Here is a 20480-nt window from a genome sequence, read left to right as displayed (position 1 = left end):
CTATCAGAACCTTGGATAGGGACGCCAATCGCACGGCTCTAACCGGCCGGCTGTTCCTAAGCAAACACAGCACCGTTTGTTTGTTTGTTTAGTCAGTCAAGTACATTTTGGTAGTATACATAGATACAATGCTGTTTATATACATGAGATGGGTACTAATAAGAGGGAAACATTAGGGCAAGGATGGTAGACACACTGGTGCACTTATGCATGCCTCTTACTAACCTCTTAGGAATCGGGTGAGGTCAACAGTGGATAGTCTGAGGGTAGCAATGTGTTGTGCTAATCATTTTTAGATTGTTTGTTCATTCATCTCAATAATTGTACGGTGTTATAGTCAAAACTTCAGACAGAATAGAGATGGATAACCTTTTGTTATTTGAGAGCTACACTTAATACTGCTTATCTGATGTTGTTTTACCAGCTTCAATGATACATTGGGTGGAAAATGTGACAATTACCATATTTTTTGGCATATAATATGCACCTTTCTACCCTAAAAGAGAATGGAAATGTCGATGCATCTTATACATCAAATACAGCCATTTTGGTCTCCCGTAGCCCCGCCTCTGTGCCACATTTTTGCAAAAAATGGGCCTGTTTTTCACAAAGCAGTGCACAGAGTGTTTGGGAGGCCTGCAGAGTGCTCCTGGGGGCTGGGGGAAGGCCAAACTATCCCATTTTTGAAAAAAAAAAACCAGGCAAAAAACAGGCCCTTTTTTTGCAAAAATCAGGGGTGTTTTTCCTTCTCCCAGTCCCCGGGAGCACTTTGTAGGCCTTTCAAATCCTGTACACATCCTTTTTTGCAAAAAGAAGGATAATTTTTCGCAAAAACGAAGGCATTTTTTGTCTTCCTCCAGCCCCCAGGAACACTCTGCAGGCTTCCCAAACCCTGTATTTCTACACAAATGAGTGAAAATTGGATGCGTTTTTGTGAAAAACAGGGTGCGCAGAGGCTTTGAGAGGCCTATAGAGTGCTCCCGGGGGCTGGGGAAGGCAAAAATGCCCCTGTTTTTGCAAACAACTGAGTATGCGGAGGGTTTGGGAGGCTTGCAGAGTATTTCTGGGGTCCGAGGAGGACAAAAACATTTTTTCCTTACTTACTTCTTTGAAATCTTGGTGCATCTTATACACCAGTGCATCCTATAGTCCAAAAATTACAGCATGTGAAAGTCAGTGGGGCAGACCTTTCTAAAACATAATCTAAGATTTCTATAAAATCAAAGCAGTGTATTTGATATACCTAAACAAGCACTGTACATAACTTTAACAAAGAAAAGTTACGGGTCACACAATGGCCTTGATAATTTCTCCACTAGTTTTAAAAATAGTCATGGAAACAACCTTAGAGTCCAGATGCATTAATAAGTTACAACTTACAAAATGGAGCTTCATTTGAACATAGTCTCATCCTATATCAAATTTCAAAAATGATGATCCATATTTTATGATTTCAGGAGTCCTTTATGTACATACTTTGGGGAGGGCGGGAATAAATCTTTGAATCAGCCAGATTTTCGCGAATGCATGGAAGCAAAAAATTGTTGAAATCTCACGCACACAAGTGTCCCCTCGTAAGATTTTGTTTCTGCCTATGCCCACGAAGCAAAAAATACAAAAAGTTAAAGAAAAAAGATGGCGGCACCCAAAGAATAGGCACCGTAATGGTCGCACTCAAATTGCACAATCTGGTGGCCCCACCATTGCGCAGTTGCCTACCACATCTGTAGCAACCCATCCCTGGTATCTAGTCACTGTGATACAAAAAATAAGTTCAGGTGCTAGAACAGGGGTGTCAACTCAAGGCCCAGAGGCCTTTATATTGGGTTTATATGGGCCCACCCTGGAAACAGCCCGCAGTGCCTCTGCCAATGAAATCAGAACTTGGGAGGGCCATGCACGGCCTGCCCAGGCTCTGTTTTTGGCTGCAACGACTTTCTGAAACCCTCTGCCAATGAAAACAGAACTCAGGGAGACCTCATGCGGCCTGCCCGCCCGTGCTGTGTTTTCTGCCAATGAAAACTGAGCCACGCATGCCTCCCTGAACTCCATTTTCACTAGCAGATATCTGCAGGAGGCCACTGCAGCCAAAAATGGAGCCTTGACTTCAAGCTGGCCATGCCCTCCTGCTCCCTAGCCAGGCCTTCTTGCCTCCGAGGTCAAACACAACCTTGATGTGGCCCTCAATGAAATCGAGTATGACATCCCTGCTCTAGAAAGAGTGCACAGAAGTGCAACAAAAATGATTAGGGGACTAGAGATTAAAACATGTGATGAACAATTGCCTAGTCTCTAGCAAAGAGAAGCACTGAGGCTGACATGATAGTAGTCTTCCAATATCTAAGGGGCTACCACAAAGAAGAGGGAGTAAAGCTATTCTCCAAAACACCTGATGGTGGGACAAGAATTAATGGATGGAAGTTTATTAGAAGGAAATTCAGAACGAAGGAGAAATTTCTTGACAGTGAGAATAATTAATCAGTGGAAACCATGCCTGCAGAAGTTATAATTGCTCCATTCCCAAAGGGTTTTAAGAACAGCCATTTGTCTGGAATTGCTTAAGCTGAAGGTTGGACTCGAAGACTTCCAAAGTGCCTTCTAACTCTATTATTCTGTTTCTGGTCATCTTCAGTAACATTTCAGTAGTTACTTTATGTAGTTATTATCAGCATAACTGAAAAATGTATGTCTATCTGCAATAAACGTAACTAGCTTTGGCTCTGTATTCAGTGTTGTTATTGCTACTGAGGATCTGTCAGTTGTGAAGCAATAAAGTACAGATGTACTGATAAAGCACTAGGTTACTATTAGATTTCACAGAGCTTTTATAAGGATAAATAAAAAAGAATTGGAAAATTCTGAATAGCGGCAATTATTTATATTAGTGTTAAATAATGTTATTTGCCTTCTCAGTCTAGAAAATTAATGAGCAGAGCCAGTGTGAGCCCGGAGTCTGATTTATTTGACAAACTAAATGGCAATTCAGAGTCACTCACCTTGCTGGGAAGATGACATGCTGCCAGCTATTTTCTGACCTTCTTGTTAGTCATTTCACAGACAGCATGTGATGGGCAGGTCCATAAAATGCATGACTAAGTCGTCTGGACGTCTGGCAAGCCATATATTATGTAACTATCAAAAATAGCAGAGTCTGCACAAGGAGACTACATTGGGAAAGAGGTTAATAATAGAACTAAAATAAATTGTAGAGTAGCGTCCTTCTGTCCCTGAATGTTAAATAACTACCACTGCCCCACTCACTGCTTTGTATTAGTAGATTGATATAAATTTATATCAGTCATGCAAAATGTTATGAAATAGAAAATACATACAAAAAGAAACCTGTAAAGAAGATGATAAACTTACAATAAGAGCGTAAGTTTATATTAAGTTTATTATTCATAGAAGGGATGAATGAATGGGGAAACCCCCACGATAGGAGAGAAGTAGACAATAAAAGATGAGGTGAGTAAGAGCAATCCTGCCATATGGGTCACCATGCCCACCTTAGTAGTCTGAGGTAGTTCCCTTCAGGCAAAGTCTCCCTAGTAGCTATTTTCTAAAGGCCATCTTACTATTGAGACAGGTTTGGAGGATAAAAAATGGGACTATGAGTGTTCATGTTTAGAGAGAACTTGAACTCAGTGAAGAAGGCACCAAATAATGGCAATTGAGTTTCTTCCAGCTGAAGTCAACATAAGTTGAGACCTGCTCCATCCCATTCTTTCTTTCTTCTTCATAGAGCATCAGTGGATTCTGTAACTATCGTCCTTTTCGAAGTATAAGACTCAACCCCACCCACCCACCCCAAAAAAGTGGGTGAAAATTGCAGGGTATTTTATATACTGAGTAGTCCTTGAAAGACCAGTTTGATCTGTAGAAGCTGAGTAAGATAGGGAAGTGGAATGGTAATAATTCTGTCCATCAGCCCATCATCTATCTCATCCTGAGGCCGTTTACATAAACTTTGTCAAACAATATATAGTGGAATGTAAGTTTAAACACATTAGTGAAATGGGTCAAACATTCATTCAGACTAGTAGTGTGTGTCAGATCAAACTGCATTTTGCTTTTACAAATTTTAAGAGGAATTTGTTCTAAGGCATAACTAATGTATGCATATTTGCAGAGAAAAAAAATCTAATTGGATTCACAGCTTTACAGAACAATAAAGCAGTTTCCTGCTAAATATACAAACTGCCTGAATGAAAAATTTGGTCTACACAGATAGATAGATAATCCCCAATTGCAAACATTCAAATCAGATACTCTAAACTTTTATTTAATTCAAATGTAGTCAACAAAACTGTTTTCATAATATAAGATCTATGCTTTATTTTATTTTATTTATTTATTTATTTATTTTATTTATTTATTTTATTTTTTATTTTAGTTATTTTAGTTATTTTTTATTTATTTTATTTTATTTTATTATTTTATTTATTTTATTTATTTTATTTATTTTATTTATTTTATTTATTTTATTTATTTTATTTATTTTATTTATTTTATTTATTTTATTTATTTTATTTATTTTATTTATTTTATTTATTTTATTTATTTTATTTATTTTATTTATTTTGTCAAACAATTATAGGGTGGTAATTTGTACAAATAAAACATTAGATAAGTAATGATAAAAAGTAACAAAAGAAGACAATAGGACAGGGACGGTAGGCACAGTGGTGCACTTATGCATGCCCCTTACAGACCTCTTAGAAAGGGGGAGAGGTCTTTTACTTGAATTCTGCATACTACATTTTGATAGTTAATTGATTTATAAATTTTTGATTTTATTTTTTTGTGAGTTTGTTGTCTTTTCATCCATTCTTTTCATTACTTTCTGATATACTTTTCATTACTTTTCATCATTTTCATTACTTTCTGATATACTTGAGCATTGGTATGTGCTCAGATTATCAGTTTCCACTTCATTTTTTCCATTAAAGTTTTCAGAATATTGATAAAACATCAGTCATCTGATCACAAAATCTGCTTTTTGCTGTAATTTAATTAGTGCTTGTATGTTGATGCATGTATTGATGTATAAGAAAGACTGAAAAAGAAAGCTGCATCCTTCTGTTTACATACAACTAACAACAAACTAGCTTGTGTAGATAGAACTGTGCTTACATTTTAGTCAAGAAACATGGGTGGAAACAAGAAAAGGCTGCAGAAAAGAAAGACAGCATTGGAGCAGCAATTAGAAACAAATGGTATATCATAGTCTCCGAAACGTTTTGTCAAATGGTGTAAAATTAGTGATTGCTTAATTAAGGAACAACACATCTCTTTGACCTGGGAAATAAAACCATGGGAAGTAGACATATAAGTGTCCTTGTTATTTGTTTAGGATTGTGTAAGATGGACACAGTGGCTTTAGATAATCAAGAAGTGAAGTTTCAAATGTAAGCAGTTGTTCACGATTTTGTGCTTGCAATTTGTGCTGTGTTGTATGCAGGTCAAATTATGACAAAAGAAACCTGCTACAAAGATTTTCAAGTACAAGTTGATACTTCTTTATGTGACCCCAAGAGCCGACCAGCTACTAGAACCATCCCTTGCAAAATGCCAGCTTGTCTTCCCAGGTAATAAAATGTGCAATAAAGTGTGTATTTTCTCAAAAGAATGTGGCATTGCATGTATCTGTTCAATGAACTCTGTAATATGCGCTGGCTTTCAGTTTGTTTCCAGGCATGGTTCAAGTCCTGCTCATTATTTATAAGCAGTGATGGGTTGGTGGTGGTTGAAATTGGTTCTTTAGAACTGGTAGCGGAAATTTGTTGCCGCTTGCTGAACTGGAAGCAATGACTGGCGGTCCAAGCTCCTGAACTGGTCCTCCAGTCGCCATGGATTGCAAAAAAAGCCCCTCTGCACATGTAGAAACACTTCTACGCATGCACAGAGGATCATTTCTGGGAAATGATGCAAATGCACAAAATGTGCACTTCCATTGCGATGGGGAAGGTAAGTAGAATCCACCCCTGCTTATAAGGCTTTCATAAGTGATGGAATATATGCTCTTCTTGGTGTGATAAGCTTTGGGATGTCTATGGTGAGATATATTATCAGTAGCAAAACATTTTCTAAATCTTTGGACTGAACATTCATGCCAAAGGTAGCCATGAAGAGCCCTGATGGCACAGTATTGCAATTCTGCCCACAGCCTGGAGTTCGATCCTGACCAGCTCAAGTTTGACTCAGTCTTCTATCCTTCTGAGATTGATAAAATAAGGCACAGATTGTTGGGAGAAATATGCAAAATAAGCTACCCAGAGAGTGCTGTAAAGCGCTATGGAGTGGTATTTCTGTTCACCTTCCTGGAGCCTAAAAGGCTTCCTGCTTAGGCTGGAACCTTTTCTGAAGAACAAACTGTTCTTGACTTTGCTGTGATGCTGTGTGTCCTTTTTGTCTTCTTCCTGCTTGTTCTGTAGTTTCATTTTCTTTTGTTGGGTTCTGACTGTTTCCGTGAGTCTTAACAATTTGTCCCTTGGCTCTGATCCCAAGTTCAGCTTCAAGTTCCCCATCTTCTTCTCAATCAGCTGATTGCCTGTATGTAGGATAGAACCTTTTCACTTAACTCACCTAAGTTGTGAGTGATAACTTAGGTTGCCCCTTCCCTTGAAGGTCCATTTGCCCATTCACTGTTAGCATTTAAATATGCTACCTTAAATTTTACTTAGCTCTTTAACTCCTCGATTGCTATGGTGTCCTACAGCTTTGCATTGCAATTGATGATTATGTTATTATGTTATTGATTGTATTGATTAATGCATTAATTTTCAGTTAACACTCTCTACCTTCTTGCAGTCCCATATAAGACTATAATGAAAAAAATAATAATTTAGAAGTTAGCGGGGGTGGGTGGATTGTTCTTTCCTGACTTTGATGGATTTTGTAACTCACAATTTTAACAAAAAATTACCAATCATTCATACTCTAATCATCCATGAATAACAATAAAGCCTTTCATTATAATCTGAATAGACTAAATGTAGGTCATATAGCAGTGATGGCGAACCTTTTCTTCCTTAAGTGCCAAAAATGGTTGTGCATGTGCTATTGTGCATGTGTGAGTGCCCACACCCATAATCTAATGCCTGGGGATGGCAAAAATGGCCTCCTCTGCCCTCCCCCAGAGGCCCTCTGGAGTCCTAAAACAGCCCATTTCCCAACCTCTGGTGGGCCTGGTAGGCCCATTTTTCACCCTCCTCAGGTTCCAAAGGAAAAAACTTCTCCCCATCACCCCCCTGGCGTCTCTTCAGAAACCAAAAATGTCCTCCCAGAGCCTCCAGATGAGCCGAAAATCAGCTGACTGATGCGCATTGGAGCTGAGCTAGAGTAACAGCTCATGTGCCACCTGTGGCACCCGTGCTATAGGTTCGCCATCACTGTCATATAGTATACATGACCCCAGTCATATCATAAACTGGCAGATTCCTCTTGTGTATACTAGGATGGAGGCAGGTACCGAGCCATTCAAGGACCTACTATTTCTGATAAGGTGTATCTTAGAGAAGCAGATGTAAGTTTTATGGGAGAATTCAGTAACTGCTGTGTGTCAAATGAAATAGTGGTTTCAGTAAAATTAAAGATTAATTTATTATGCTTAATTCTCAAGCCCATACAGTCTGATAGATTTGACTTCATTCTTACTTTGGCAGAGAGGATGGTTTCCACTATTCCTTTTCTTTGGTAACAAACTAGTCTGGATGTAGATTGTTTATCTGCATCCCCTTACAAGAATTGTCTCCCTCATTAACTCAGTATAGATCAAGAAATGCCATAGAATTCAAGCCAATAAACTAACATCTGCGGAACGCCAGTTCAAAACTCATGTTAATTTTGGCAATTTGTTGAGAATCTCTAAAGTTATTGCTCCTAAGTTTTATCCTTCTCTCCAAGGTATTATCAAAAATAAGGAAATAATACTTATGATTATAATGAGGACTGGCACCAGTTTTGCTACTTCAACAGCCTGCTGTCTTTAGTGGTACCTTGGCTGTAGCCCAATTGTGGCAATCCAAGTATTGATGATGCTGAGACAGAAACAGAGACACACAGAGAAAAAGAGAGACAGACACACCGAGAGAAAGACAGAGACAGTGAGACACAGACAGTGAGAGAATACATGTACAGGTCTTTCTACCTTGTCTTGTGATGCCGAGCATATATATTTCCATGGGTCTTTCCACTACTAGTAGTTTTTGTATTGATTGTGAGGTTGGTGTCCATGTTTTGCTGGTGTATGTTAGAATTCTATTCATGAGTCACATCAAGTAGCAATACCTAACCAGTTTTTTGTTGACCACAAAAAATAAAATAAAAAAGTATTGTTGAACCTTGAAGGAAGATTTCATCAAGAAATTCTAAGAATGTGGATAAGATTGGAAATTGTAAGCAAAATAACCCAGAAAGAAAGTAAAGGCAAGCTATTTTAAGGCTACTTGCAAACAAGCAACACTTCTTTCATGGGACTTTGCCTAATTGTATTTATTGCTCTTCTCTGCACTCTATCTAGAGTCTCAACATCCTTTTTGCATTGTGGCGGCCAAAACTGTAGCATTGAAATGAAGCATTTCAAGTGTGGCCTTACTAATGTAGCATTTCAAGTGTGGCCTTATAAAGTGGTATTAATACTTCACGTAATCTTGATTCTAGCCCTCTGTTTATACAGCCTAGAACTGTGTTGGCTTTTTTGGCAGCTGCTGCACACTGCTGGCTCATATTTAAATTGTTGTCCACTAGGACTCTAAAATCATACTAGCTGATTTATTTATCTATCTATCTATCTATCTATCTATCTATCTATCTATCTATTTATTTAATTGGATTTGTAGCTGATAACCCAGCTTTGCCTGGGTATTTTTTTTTACCCCAATTCTGTATTAGATGGGAAAATGAATGAATTCTATCTATAATGTCAAATTGCCCTGGCCAACAGCGTGGGAAAAATTCTACAGGAAACATCCTTTGAGGTGATTTTCTGCATTAGCAGGCACGTTCCCTGACAAGCTGAAGACCTAGGGAGTTTATTATTATTATTTGGTTGGCTGTTGTTTTTTAAGAACCAATCCCTCTTACCAGACAGAGCCCCCTTGTGGAATAATGTGAGGTTGCTACCTTGGCAACTGCACTGTGCTGTATACTAGTAGCCATTTACTTTTTTTTAATTTTATATTTTATTTATTTGTTTTGTTCAATACACAATAATGCACAATGAGGGTTATAGAGGATATCATCAGGTAGAATGTATTAAAAGGAGAATAGAGGAGAAAATAAAGGAGTGAAATATAACTATTAGAGAATAGCAGAAAAAGATATAGGTATAGAAGAGAAGATATAGGAGATATAGGAGAGACAATAGGACAGGGGACCGTAGGCACTCTGGTGCACTTATGTACGCCCCTTACTGACCTCTTAGGAACTTGGTGAGGTCAACCGTGGATAGTCTAAGAGTAAAGTGCTGGGGATTAGGTTGTATCTTAACAGAACTTGAATCCAAAATGCACACTATCACTGTCAAAACTACTGTGATTTGACACTATGGATAGAATTAATTCCTTTTCATTTCAGTGGTCCAGCCATTCCAGAGTTATGCTGAAACACACAGACAAACACACAAACACACAACACCCCAAGGGGTGTTAGGGTTGTCTTATCCTACAGTATTTTTTTCCAGATAGTAGGTCTTCTGTGTACCAGGTTTGATTGAAATTGCTGAAGGCGTTCCAGAGTTATGCTGGAACACAGAGAGAGAGAGAGAGACAAACACACACACACACACACAGGGAGGGTTATAGATATAGAAGAAGACAATATGACAAGCTATAATTTGAGCTCCTGTAAGATAAACTGCATAGTCAGAATTAAGTGTTTGGATGTAGTATTTTCTCAGAGATACATCAATACTGGGATTAAAGAAAACTATTAAAACTCGGTTAACCTCTTCCCCCTGGTAGTTTAACAGTGTCTTTCTTCTTCTTGGTGAATTAGAAGATTTGCTATTTTATTCTTGCTTGTTATTGCTATTTTATTGTATGTATGTGAGTATAACAGTTCAGAGTAGGAATTGTTTAATATATATACAGTGTTCCCTCACTTTTCGCGGGGGATGCGTTCCGAGACCGCCCGCGAAAGTCGAATTTCCGTGAAGTAGAGATGCAGAAGTAAATACACTATTTTTGGCTATGGACAGTATCACAAACCTTCCCTTAACACTTTAAACCCCTAAATTACAATTTTCCATTCCCTTAGCAACCATTCAGATTATTACTCACCATGTTTATTTATTAAAGTTTATTTAAAAAAATATTTATTAAAGGCAGACAAAAGTTTGGCGATGACATATGATGTCATTGGGTGGGAAAAACCGTGGTATAGGGGGAAAACCCGCAAAGTATTTTTTAATTAATATTTTTGAAAAACCGTGGTATAGACTTTCCGCGAAGTTCGAACCCGCGAAAATCGAGGAAACACTGTATATACTAAACATACATAAAAATGCAAATTCTATAAAAAGGAAGCAGTATGCTCCCTCCCATATTTGGGTATATCCGAGTGATTTGACAGAAAAACAACTTATATATATATAATGATACTATGCTAGTATCCCTTTTCAAATTCAGCTAAATTATGTTACGTACATACGTACGTACATACATACATACATACATACATACATACATACATCACAATTAACAATTTCTACTCAGAGCTGTTAGAATTCCTGTTTAAGTAACATGTGTCTGTTTAATTTTTAGACACTCAGGCTAGTTGTGAAGACCTTTCTAATTTCATTGAGCCTGAATCATCATAGTAAAACAGCTACTTAGTTGCAACACATTCCAGAAATACCCAAGCAGTTATTTTATGGTTCCTTGTGCAGATATAGTGGGTTACCTCATTTATATGCCGCCTGTCACATTAAAAGAGACATTGCTATACCGTCTGGAACCTCCAGACATCATTTCTATGTTGTGCATAAGATATTTTAGAATTCATGGCCACAAGTTCCAAAGCTGGCTGTTATCCCAGTTTTGAGCATTTAAACTAACTGAGCTAACACATTAAATGTATAAATATTAGATTTACACTAGCTAGGCTTAAGCCAGTTATTTAGCTGTTGAGCATGCCCCCAAAATGTCTACCATAAACATTTATGCAATGTTTTCCTCATATAATATTACAAGCTGAAGATAGAGTTCCGATTAAATCCACTAATGCTACTGCTGCTGCTGCATGATTGACAGCTTCAAAAACATGCATTCATTCCAGAGCTTTCTTGGGTCACTTCTGTGTTGCCCAGTGTATATTTTGTAGCCTAATATTAACTATGTTCATTTTAAAAGTTCCATTTTCTCCTGCCCCCTACTCCACAGATTGAGGCAAGATTTTATCACGTATAAGTCTCCCTGAGAACTCCTTTCTTTCTTACCAACAGTTATCACCATAGAGACCATCACAGGAAGAGGAACTAGAAAATCACTCTATCCTTGCTGGACCTGGCTTCAATGAGGAACTCCTCCATTTCTATTACATGAGGAATTGTAGTAGAAAAGGATGGGAAAACCTTGTTCTGAATGTGTGCATTATAATACATTGCTATTTTTTAGAAAGTATTTTAATATTGCTCTTCATCTCACAGCAGAAGATAATTAAATTAATTTCAAAATGTGCAAAAATGAACTTGGATGCAGCAGTAAAAGGCAAATATTAGTACTGTAATAATTAAAACTTTTCAAATGCTTAGCCAAACAAAGTTGAACTCCCCCGCCTCCAAAAAAAATAAAATAAAATGTCAGTGATAGCTGTACCCCAGTAAGGTGAGTAGGACAAGATGACAATCAGAGTTTGCAATCAAAGCTTCACTGGCATCACATCCTGTATCATAATGTCACAACCACAATTTTTCCTCTTTTGCCTACCTTCCACCCCTGGTGGGTACTGTTGGGTGAGCTCAACTCCTCATGCATTAAAAAAAACATGCCTGTTCTGATTTTTTGGTGTGGGTGGTTTGTCATTGTGCTTTCTAGGCTCTTTGGAATACCCAGTAGTCTAACCTACTGTCTTTACTATCTCTGATCTTTGGAGAAAAGCTTTCCCTGATTATTTTAAATCTGAGAAAGGCTGAAAGAGAAGAGCTCCTTCAGAAATGTGAAACTCGAATTATTTAAGGCAATGACAGTAGGTGGTAAGCATCAGCTTCTCTAATTAGAATGTTGTGAGAACATAAATTATTGGGATCAAACTATACCACTTCTTTAGCAAACTAAGCTAGACCCATTGAAGTCATTCCTAGCCGCCAAGGCTATTAAGGTCTCAAATGGCAAAACTAAGTGAAGGTATTCTAGGAAGGTTCATCTCCATCTGGAGTAGGTTGAAGTCCAAATCTAGATATAAAAATCTCTCATTCAGACAACCCTTGTCAAGATTCAGCATTAGTTTATTGTCTGAATTTAGACCATTAAATCTAGACATTGGTGGGGCATCAATGATCAACATATCTGATTTAGAAAAAAAAATGCTCAGATTCTTTTCAACGTCCTAATCAGTAGTGAATTCTAAAACCCATTGCTACCAGTTCCTGCTTTTACATGCAACACTTCTGCACATGCGCAGAAGTGTCCCGGGTGGGTGGGCGGAGTCTCCCACCACTGCCACTATCAGTTCGCAGAACTGGGCTAAACCAGGAGCAACCCCTCGCTGGTCCTAATCCTTTAATTCTTTTCTCACATAGCAATTCAGCCAGTTTGTTTATTCTGCAATTTGTTAATTGGGATTTTAAAAAAAATAATAATCAGATCTTAAAATGGTATTAACCTCAGAGCTCTTTTTCTACATCCTTTATTGTAACCTTGCATTTCTTTTGTACAATTGTGCAGAAACATTTCTCTAATAAGTTCCTTGAAGCTGATGAATGCCTTGGATATTTTTCTTGTTGTATACTAGCTGAATATTTATTACTATCAACACACACAAACACAAACACAGGGGGGGAGAGATTTTCTAAAAATGCGTAATTTATCAGATTGTTTGGTTCTAAGTCAAAAGAAACATGTTTTAACTTACTGATACTCCATAGACTTCATAGAAGGAAGGAATATCCAAGTATTCCATTGCATTTTCCAGGCCCAGACAGTTCTTTTTCTCTGACTGCTCCATATTTCTACCACCACGTCAATCTATTCCCAGGCTAATTTTAGGATTTCATTAAAAACCAAATAAAACCATGTAGATCCTATTAATTTCAATTCATTTTCTTTTTTATTAAATATGCATATGAGTTTAGACTTAACATAAAGCCTAATAATTGGAAACTCTTATTAATATAGATACTAAAAATCACTTAAATACAGCATCCTTTTCCCTTTATATTCAGCATACAGATGTCTCACAACTTGAATAGCAATCTGTAAGTGAGCATTATTATAATGCTTCTGAAGACTGATGCCAATATTCTGATTGCATGTTTATTCATTTATTTATTTGTTCGTTTGTTTATTTAATTTATTTATTTATTGGACTTGTATGCCGCCCCTCTCCGTGGTATATACTCCATGTTAGTACATTCATATGCAATGTGTTTGAATCTTCCTCTATTGAAGAATTTATTAGCATTCCCAAATCATATTTTTAAAAATTATATAGGTGTTGTGATTAATGAAATGAAACAGACAGCCTAGACCTAGGGTTTGGATGAAAATACAGATAGCCTTAATTTACAACTGCCACTGAGCCCAAAATTTCTGTTGCTAAATTATTTGTTAAGTGACATTTGCCCCATTTATGGTATTTCTTGCTATAGTTGCTAGGTGAAACACTGCAGTGATTTAAATTAGTAGGTTTTTTTATCCTGGCATCCACAAGGAAACACCAAGGAAAAGAAACAAGGGAGAACTTTCTGACAGTGAAAACCATCAACCAATGAAATGGCTTGCCCTCACTAGTTGTGGCATATTCATCACTTGAGACTTTCAAAAAGAGATTGGGCTGCCATTCATCAGAAATAGTGTAGGATTTCCTGCTTGAGCAGGGGATTGGAATAGATGGCCTACAAGATCCCTTCTAATTCTGTTAATCTATTAATCAAGCCAAGTCTAGGACTTGCAAGAGAGGCACCCTCCCTTCTCTAAATACATAATTTAATTGGTGACAAAGTTTGCATTATAAGAATTCCTTATGTTGTCCTCATAAATTGCAGGATGGCTTTCTCATGTATGTCTCAACATTTCCCAATATTTTCTAGACACTATTAGAATGTGGGGGGTGGGGGGGAGAGATGCAGGAGTCCAGAATGAACAGCAGTCACATAAAATTGAACCTATCAGTACTAATTCTCATGTGAATATTCCACCAACAATCATTTTAAATATATATTTAAAGGGTAATAAATATAGTGGATGGGTGGGACAAGGGGAAGGAATAAGGAAGGCCAGCTTGTTTTCTTCTCTCTGATATCTATAAATATTAATAGTTCCAATCCTGGGGTTTAGTTTATTGTTGTAGTCTACAAAATACAATGTGTTGATAGATATTAATAGACATGCTTTATCAAGTGTACATGCAGCTGCCCATTATACGGCACAAATGAAATAAACTATTAAAAGTAAAAAAGGAACTGAAGAATCAAAAAACATTGATGGGAATGTTTTAGATCACTAATTGAGGGCTTGGGTTACTGTTCCAGGAGTCTTTCTTTCCATGCTCTTTGCCAATCACCTGTCATCAACCCCATCTTTTCCATGCCAAGGTTTGATATTGGTCAGTTAACTTGGGAAAAGAGAAAAGAGCATTCTGGGGGATTCTGAAACCTGCCCCCAAGGTCAGTAAGTTAAACATCTGTACAAACAGAAGAATTGGGGAAAATGTGACAGAAGTGTATCTTTTATTTTTTTTCTCTGCAATTGCATATTCATTCTTTTATACAGCAGCAACAGCATAATATGGATGAGACTATTATAGGTAGCAAAATAAGTCTGAACCCTGGTAAATTTACTTACCAATATATGATGGAAAGCCCTGTTAACACTGAATTACAGGGTAATCTTCGACTTACAGCAGTGACCATTCAAAGTTACAACAGCACTGAACAAAGTTGATTTAAGATCATTTTTCACTTACAACTGTTGCAGCATCCCCAGGTCATGTTTTGCGACATTTTGATAAGCAAAGTAAATGGGGAAGCCAGATTTACTTAACCGTGTTACTAATTTAACAACTGCAGTGATTCACTTAATAATTGTGGCAATAATAGTCATAAAATGGGACAAAACTTATTCAACAAATGTCTTCGTTAGTAAAAAAAAAAAATGTGGGTTCAATTGTGGTCGTAATGGCTATCTGTATTTGTCCTGTAGCAAGATTAGGATAAGGCATAAACTACAATATAATCTATATTTTGTTTCTACAATGTTGTATTTGAAATCATTAATAGAAAAACAACAATATTTCATATTTTAAGAAATATTATAGGTGTGTGGGAGAGAAATGCCTTGTTTCCTTTTCAGTTAGGAGAAACAATCTCCTTCAAATATCAAATGTCCAGGGACATATTCTTCTGGTTTTTCTTGAAAATGATAAATTATCTGAGCATAGTGTGATTGCTGTTATACTACAGTCTAAATTTTAAAAATGGGTAGGGACAAAATGAATGATTTAAATAAAATTACATTGATTTCCGTTTGTAGAATCATTTCAGAATGCCAGAATTTATGTTTAGAAAAGTGATATACTTCCATCATTAAAGAGTAATAATCTGCATCTGCAGTATTCTTTTCTTTTCTTTTCATTCTTCCTTTTTCACACTCTTCAAATTATATGATGTGAGTATTAAAACAATGAAATTTAAACACAATCTGAAATAACATCTGATGTTTCTGGTTTCATGAACTTATGGAATATACTGAAAGTGGGTGTCTTTTGCTTACTCTCATATCATAAGGAAAACATAAAATAGAAATAGTCCTTGACTTATACTAGTTTTTTTAGTGAAACTCCAACATTACAACAGCACTGGAAAAAGTAACTTATCAGCCATGTGATCAAAAATTGGATAAAGATATGTATGCCCCAGAGTCATGTGATCATCTTTTGCAAAATCTGACCAGCAAAATCAAAGGGAAAGCCAGATTAATTTAACAACTCTATTACTAACTTAACAACTGCAGTGAGTCACCGGCAAGAAAGGTTCAAAGCTCACTTAACAAATCCCTTGCTTAGCAAGAGACAAATCAGTTGTAGTCACAAACCAAGTTCTTAAATGTTTGGAGAAAAGCTGTGGTATAAATAAATAAATAAATCAAATTCTCCTTATACAGTGGTACCTCGAGATACGAGTTTAATTCGTTCCGGACCTGGGCTCTTAAGTCGAGCAGCTCTTATCTCGAACGACTTTTCCCCATAGGAATTAATGTAAATAATTTTAATTGGTTCCAGCCCTCAAAAAACTCACAAAGTTAGTCTAAATTATGCAGAAAGACATGTTTTTAATGAAGAAATGTACATGTACATATAAATGAATAATGAAGTTTCTTTCACTTAACTTGTAAACTTTCTTAAACTTTTAAATTTACATATGTTCAACTTCTCTGCCACCCAATCCTGTAGGACAGAGGTCCCCAACCCTTTTTGCACCAGGGACCGGCTTTAAGCGATCAAGAGAGGAATGGGTGAATGAATGGACGGAGGGTGGGAAGGAAGGAAGGAAAGAGGGAAGGGACAGGAACAGAGGAAGGAAGCAAGGAAACTTATGAAAGGGGAGAGTAAGAGAGGAATGAGTGAAGGGAGGGAGGGAGGGAAGAAGGTGGGAAGGAGAAAGAAAAGAAGAAATAGAGGAAGGGAAGGTAAAAGAGAGAAAGAAAAAGAGCAAGAAAGAAAGCAAGAAAGAAAGAAAGAAAGAAAGAAAGGGGGAAGGGACAGGAACAGAGGAAGGAAGCAAGGAAACTTATGAAAGGGGAGAGTAAGAGAGGAATGAGTGAAGGGAGGGAGGGAGGGAAGAAGGTGGGAAGGAGAAAGAAAAGAAGAAATAGAGGAAGGGAAGGTAAAAGAGAGAAAGAAAAAGAGCAAGAAAGAAAGCTGCAAGCACCCCCCCCCCCGAGCCCCCCAGGCCGGCTGCAACCTTTTAAAACACGTGCGCCGCTTCGCAGCTGTCTCCTGAAGCCGAACGCGGAAGTTAGCGTTTGGCTTCAGGAGACAGCTCCTTGGCGCTCGTATCTCGAATTTGGGCTTGTAAGTAGAACAAAAATATCTCTCCCCTCCCAGCTCTTATCTCGAGTTGCTCTTAAGTAGAGCAGCTCTTATGTCGGGGTTCCACTGTACTGGGTTAGACAAGCCAGTCAGATCTGCAGGTGCAAACTGTATGTGTGTGTATTTTTTTTAACCCTCTTCTAGCTGGTCTGTTGGGAACTGGAGTGGGTGCAGCTTGACTTGTGGAGGAGGAGAGAGATTTCGGGATGTTCACTGCATGCAGAGAATTCAATACGAACCAGAAAGGGTTTCAGACTCCCTTTGTCAAATCCCTGCCCCAGTCACCAGGGAGCTATGTAACACTCAAAGATGTCCATCTACATGGAGCACCGGGCCATGGTCTGAGGTACATTAAATTCACACTTGTATACTTTGGAATTACATCCGACAGATGAATAAATAACTACATGTATTACAAGGTAACTTTGATTTCTTGGATAGAATTGGTAACAGACCTTCTGAAACTCATTGATACTCTTTGCTAAAGTTGAATATCAATCTACTGGAAGTGGGTAAAGAGGGGTCTTTTTTCCCCACCAGTGTGAGAGAGTCAGTTCAGGTAAATGTTATATCAGAATTCATTACTGGAAATGTAGTTTGTCATCATATATTGCACACATCCAAGTCACCTGCGACTGTTAATAGGGATTAAAATATAATACACTTTAGATAAAAACGTGCCTACACTCTGCTATGATCAGTTGGGTGGATTTAATTCCAGTATGGTTTTTTAAAAAATATTTAAAGTAAGTATTTTTCAATTTAAAAGATTTTCAGACTAAGAAATAAAAAGTAGTATCATTTATTTTATTTATTCATTCTGTAATATAAATTTAGAAATAATGCAGAAAGGTTCATCGTCCTGATGCCAGGCTTGCCCAATTTCCTTACATATGATGCGGGACTAAATGGGCATTTGATTCTTATTCAATTCTATTCTACATATTCTCAGAATGCAGGAGTATTTTGCTGGAAGAAGCAAAGTATATAAGACATTCTTAAGACATAAGACATTTACTTCAAATTCATTTCTTCTATTTTTGAGAAACATTTTGCTATTATATTCGTTGTCCATTCTACACTCCCAGTGCTCTCGAACTTGTGGGAAAGGCTGGAGGAAAAGAACTGTTCTGTGCAAAAGCTTCTCTTCCTCTCGCTGGGATCAAATTCTACCTGATGTTGCTTGTGCCGCAGATCTGAAACCAAAGATGCAAGAAACCTGCCTCCTGAAACGATGTTATAAAAATAAGAAACTTCAATGGTTCGTGTCTGCATGGACAGAGGTAAGAAACTTTTTAAATTTAAAAAACCCCAAATATACAATATCTTCCATTCATGAGAAGATAACTATGGAGTCCTTGGTGCTCTTGAACTTGGCTGTTTCTTGCAGAAATTTCATTACCCAAATAGGTAACAGTTCAATTCTGAGGTGTGCATATTCTCTTCTATTGGTTTAATTTTTATATCCTGAAAACCCTGCCCAAGGGAGAGCTTTACACATTAATAATAAGCAATACTCCTATTTCTATCTCACTATGTGTCAATGTTGCTTGAATCTTTTCACTAACTTTCAGTGAAATTTGCTTGTAACATTTGGTTGCAATGAAAAAAAGAAAAAAAATGTTCCAAACCAAACTTGTCCTGTATAGCCAGCATCATGCAAACTGTCATTATAATTGACACATCAATAATATGTAAATGCAACAGACTAAGCCAAGGGTCCTCAACCCAGGTTGTTGCCCACTTCCTTGTTTCCTCCAAAATAAGACATCCCCTGATAATAAGCCCAATTGAGCTTTTGAGTGCTTGGCAATAAGGTCAAGCCCTTATTTCATGGTTCAAAAATATATAACACATGGTCTTATTTTGGGGAAAACATGGTACCAGACTGCTTGAGTGACTGGCTAGCACATGCATGCACATGCGCACAAATGGCAGGCCAGAGCATATGTGCACAGCTCAACTTGCACAAGTGGTGGGCCAGCTCCCTCCCCCCCCCATGGGCCACCAAGCCATAAAGCTTGGGGACTGCTGGTCTAAGCTATTTAAACATGGCATGTCCCCAGGTTAAGAATCTCCTGGTTCAGAATAACCAAGTTAAGAACAAAGCCTATTGTAGCAAAAATTGTTAAATACAGAATGGTTCAATCTGATTATACAATACTTACATAGTCTTGTGGTATAATACTGTTCCTGCTTATATACAAATTTGACTTAAGGACAGACCTTGGGAATGGTTCTCATTCTTAAAATGGGAACTAGCTTCCCACTGCATGAAGATATTAAGCATATGCCAATTCAATATATAACCAGAAGTCTTCAAATACAACAATAAATTTTACCAGATGTAACAGTAACAGTTTGCTTCCAGCTGTTGCTAAACTGTTTAGAGAAAAGTGCTGAGCCTCCTATTCTATATGGAGCGCATCTCTGTCTCTAAAAAGAGTTGAACTCTGGAAATAATACAATCTAAAGTTTTAAGAATATTGCTCTGTAATCTCCATTGAATGCCTATTACCCAACTCTTTTTGGAACTTGATTTGACCTCTACTGAGACTCACATGAGAAAGAAAAAGTACCTGTTACTATGAGTCATATACAATGTTTGCAGAATTGAAAAAGAAAAATGGATCTGTATAGTCTGGAGGACAGAAGGAAAAGGGGGGACATGATCGAAACATTTAAATATGTTAAAGGGTTAAATAAGGTTCAGGAGGGAAGTGTTTTTAATAGGAAAGTGAACACAAGAATAAGGGGACACAATCTGAAGTTAGTTGGGGGAAAGATCAAAAGCAACGTGAGAAAATATTATTTCACTGAAAGAGTAGTAGATCCTTGGAACAAACTTCCAGCAGACGTGGTAGATAAATGCACAGTAACTGAATTTAAACATGCCTGGGATAAACATATATCCATTGTAAGATAAAATACAGGAAATAGTATAAGGGCAGACTAGATGGACCATGAGGTCTTTTTCTGCCGTCAGTCTTCTATGTTTCTATGTTTCTATGGATGAACAGCTGGAATGGAGTATATTAAAAGAGGATGTGTTATCTGGAACAAGTAATTCCATGTTAAATGAATTGAAATATAACCTATTGAGTTTGGAATCACTCTGAGGTTGCCATATGTTTGATCAAAGTCAAAATAAAATCAAGTTTATATTGACTTGAAAAGGTAATGCTTCACATGGAATGAAACAAGGTACTACCTTGCTTTGCACCAATTGCTGT

General features: G+C 37.3%; 1 protein-coding gene across 1 annotated transcript in view; it reads left to right on the top strand.

The window, feature by feature from the left end:
* Positions 1-20480, top strand: part of ADAMTS16 (ADAM metallopeptidase with thrombospondin type 1 motif 16) — a 110122-nt gene that overhangs the window by 75091 nt on the left and 14551 nt on the right. The window contains exons 18-20 of the mRNA XM_070747015.1: positions 5462-5588; positions 17392-17593; positions 18336-18530. Coding sequence (XP_070603116.1) covers positions 5462-5588; positions 17392-17593; positions 18336-18530 — 524 coding nt within the window. The remainder of the gene's footprint in view (positions 1-5461; positions 5589-17391; positions 17594-18335; positions 18531-20480) is intronic.

This window comes from Erythrolamprus reginae, chromosome 3, assembly GCF_031021105.1.
Source record: "Erythrolamprus reginae isolate rEryReg1 chromosome 3, rEryReg1.hap1, whole genome shotgun sequence".
Classification (NCBI taxonomy): Eukaryota; Metazoa; Chordata; class Lepidosauria; order Squamata; family Dipsadidae; genus Erythrolamprus; species Erythrolamprus reginae.
Note: the sequence above shows the minus strand (reverse complement) of the source record. Positions and strands in the feature narration are given on the sequence as shown.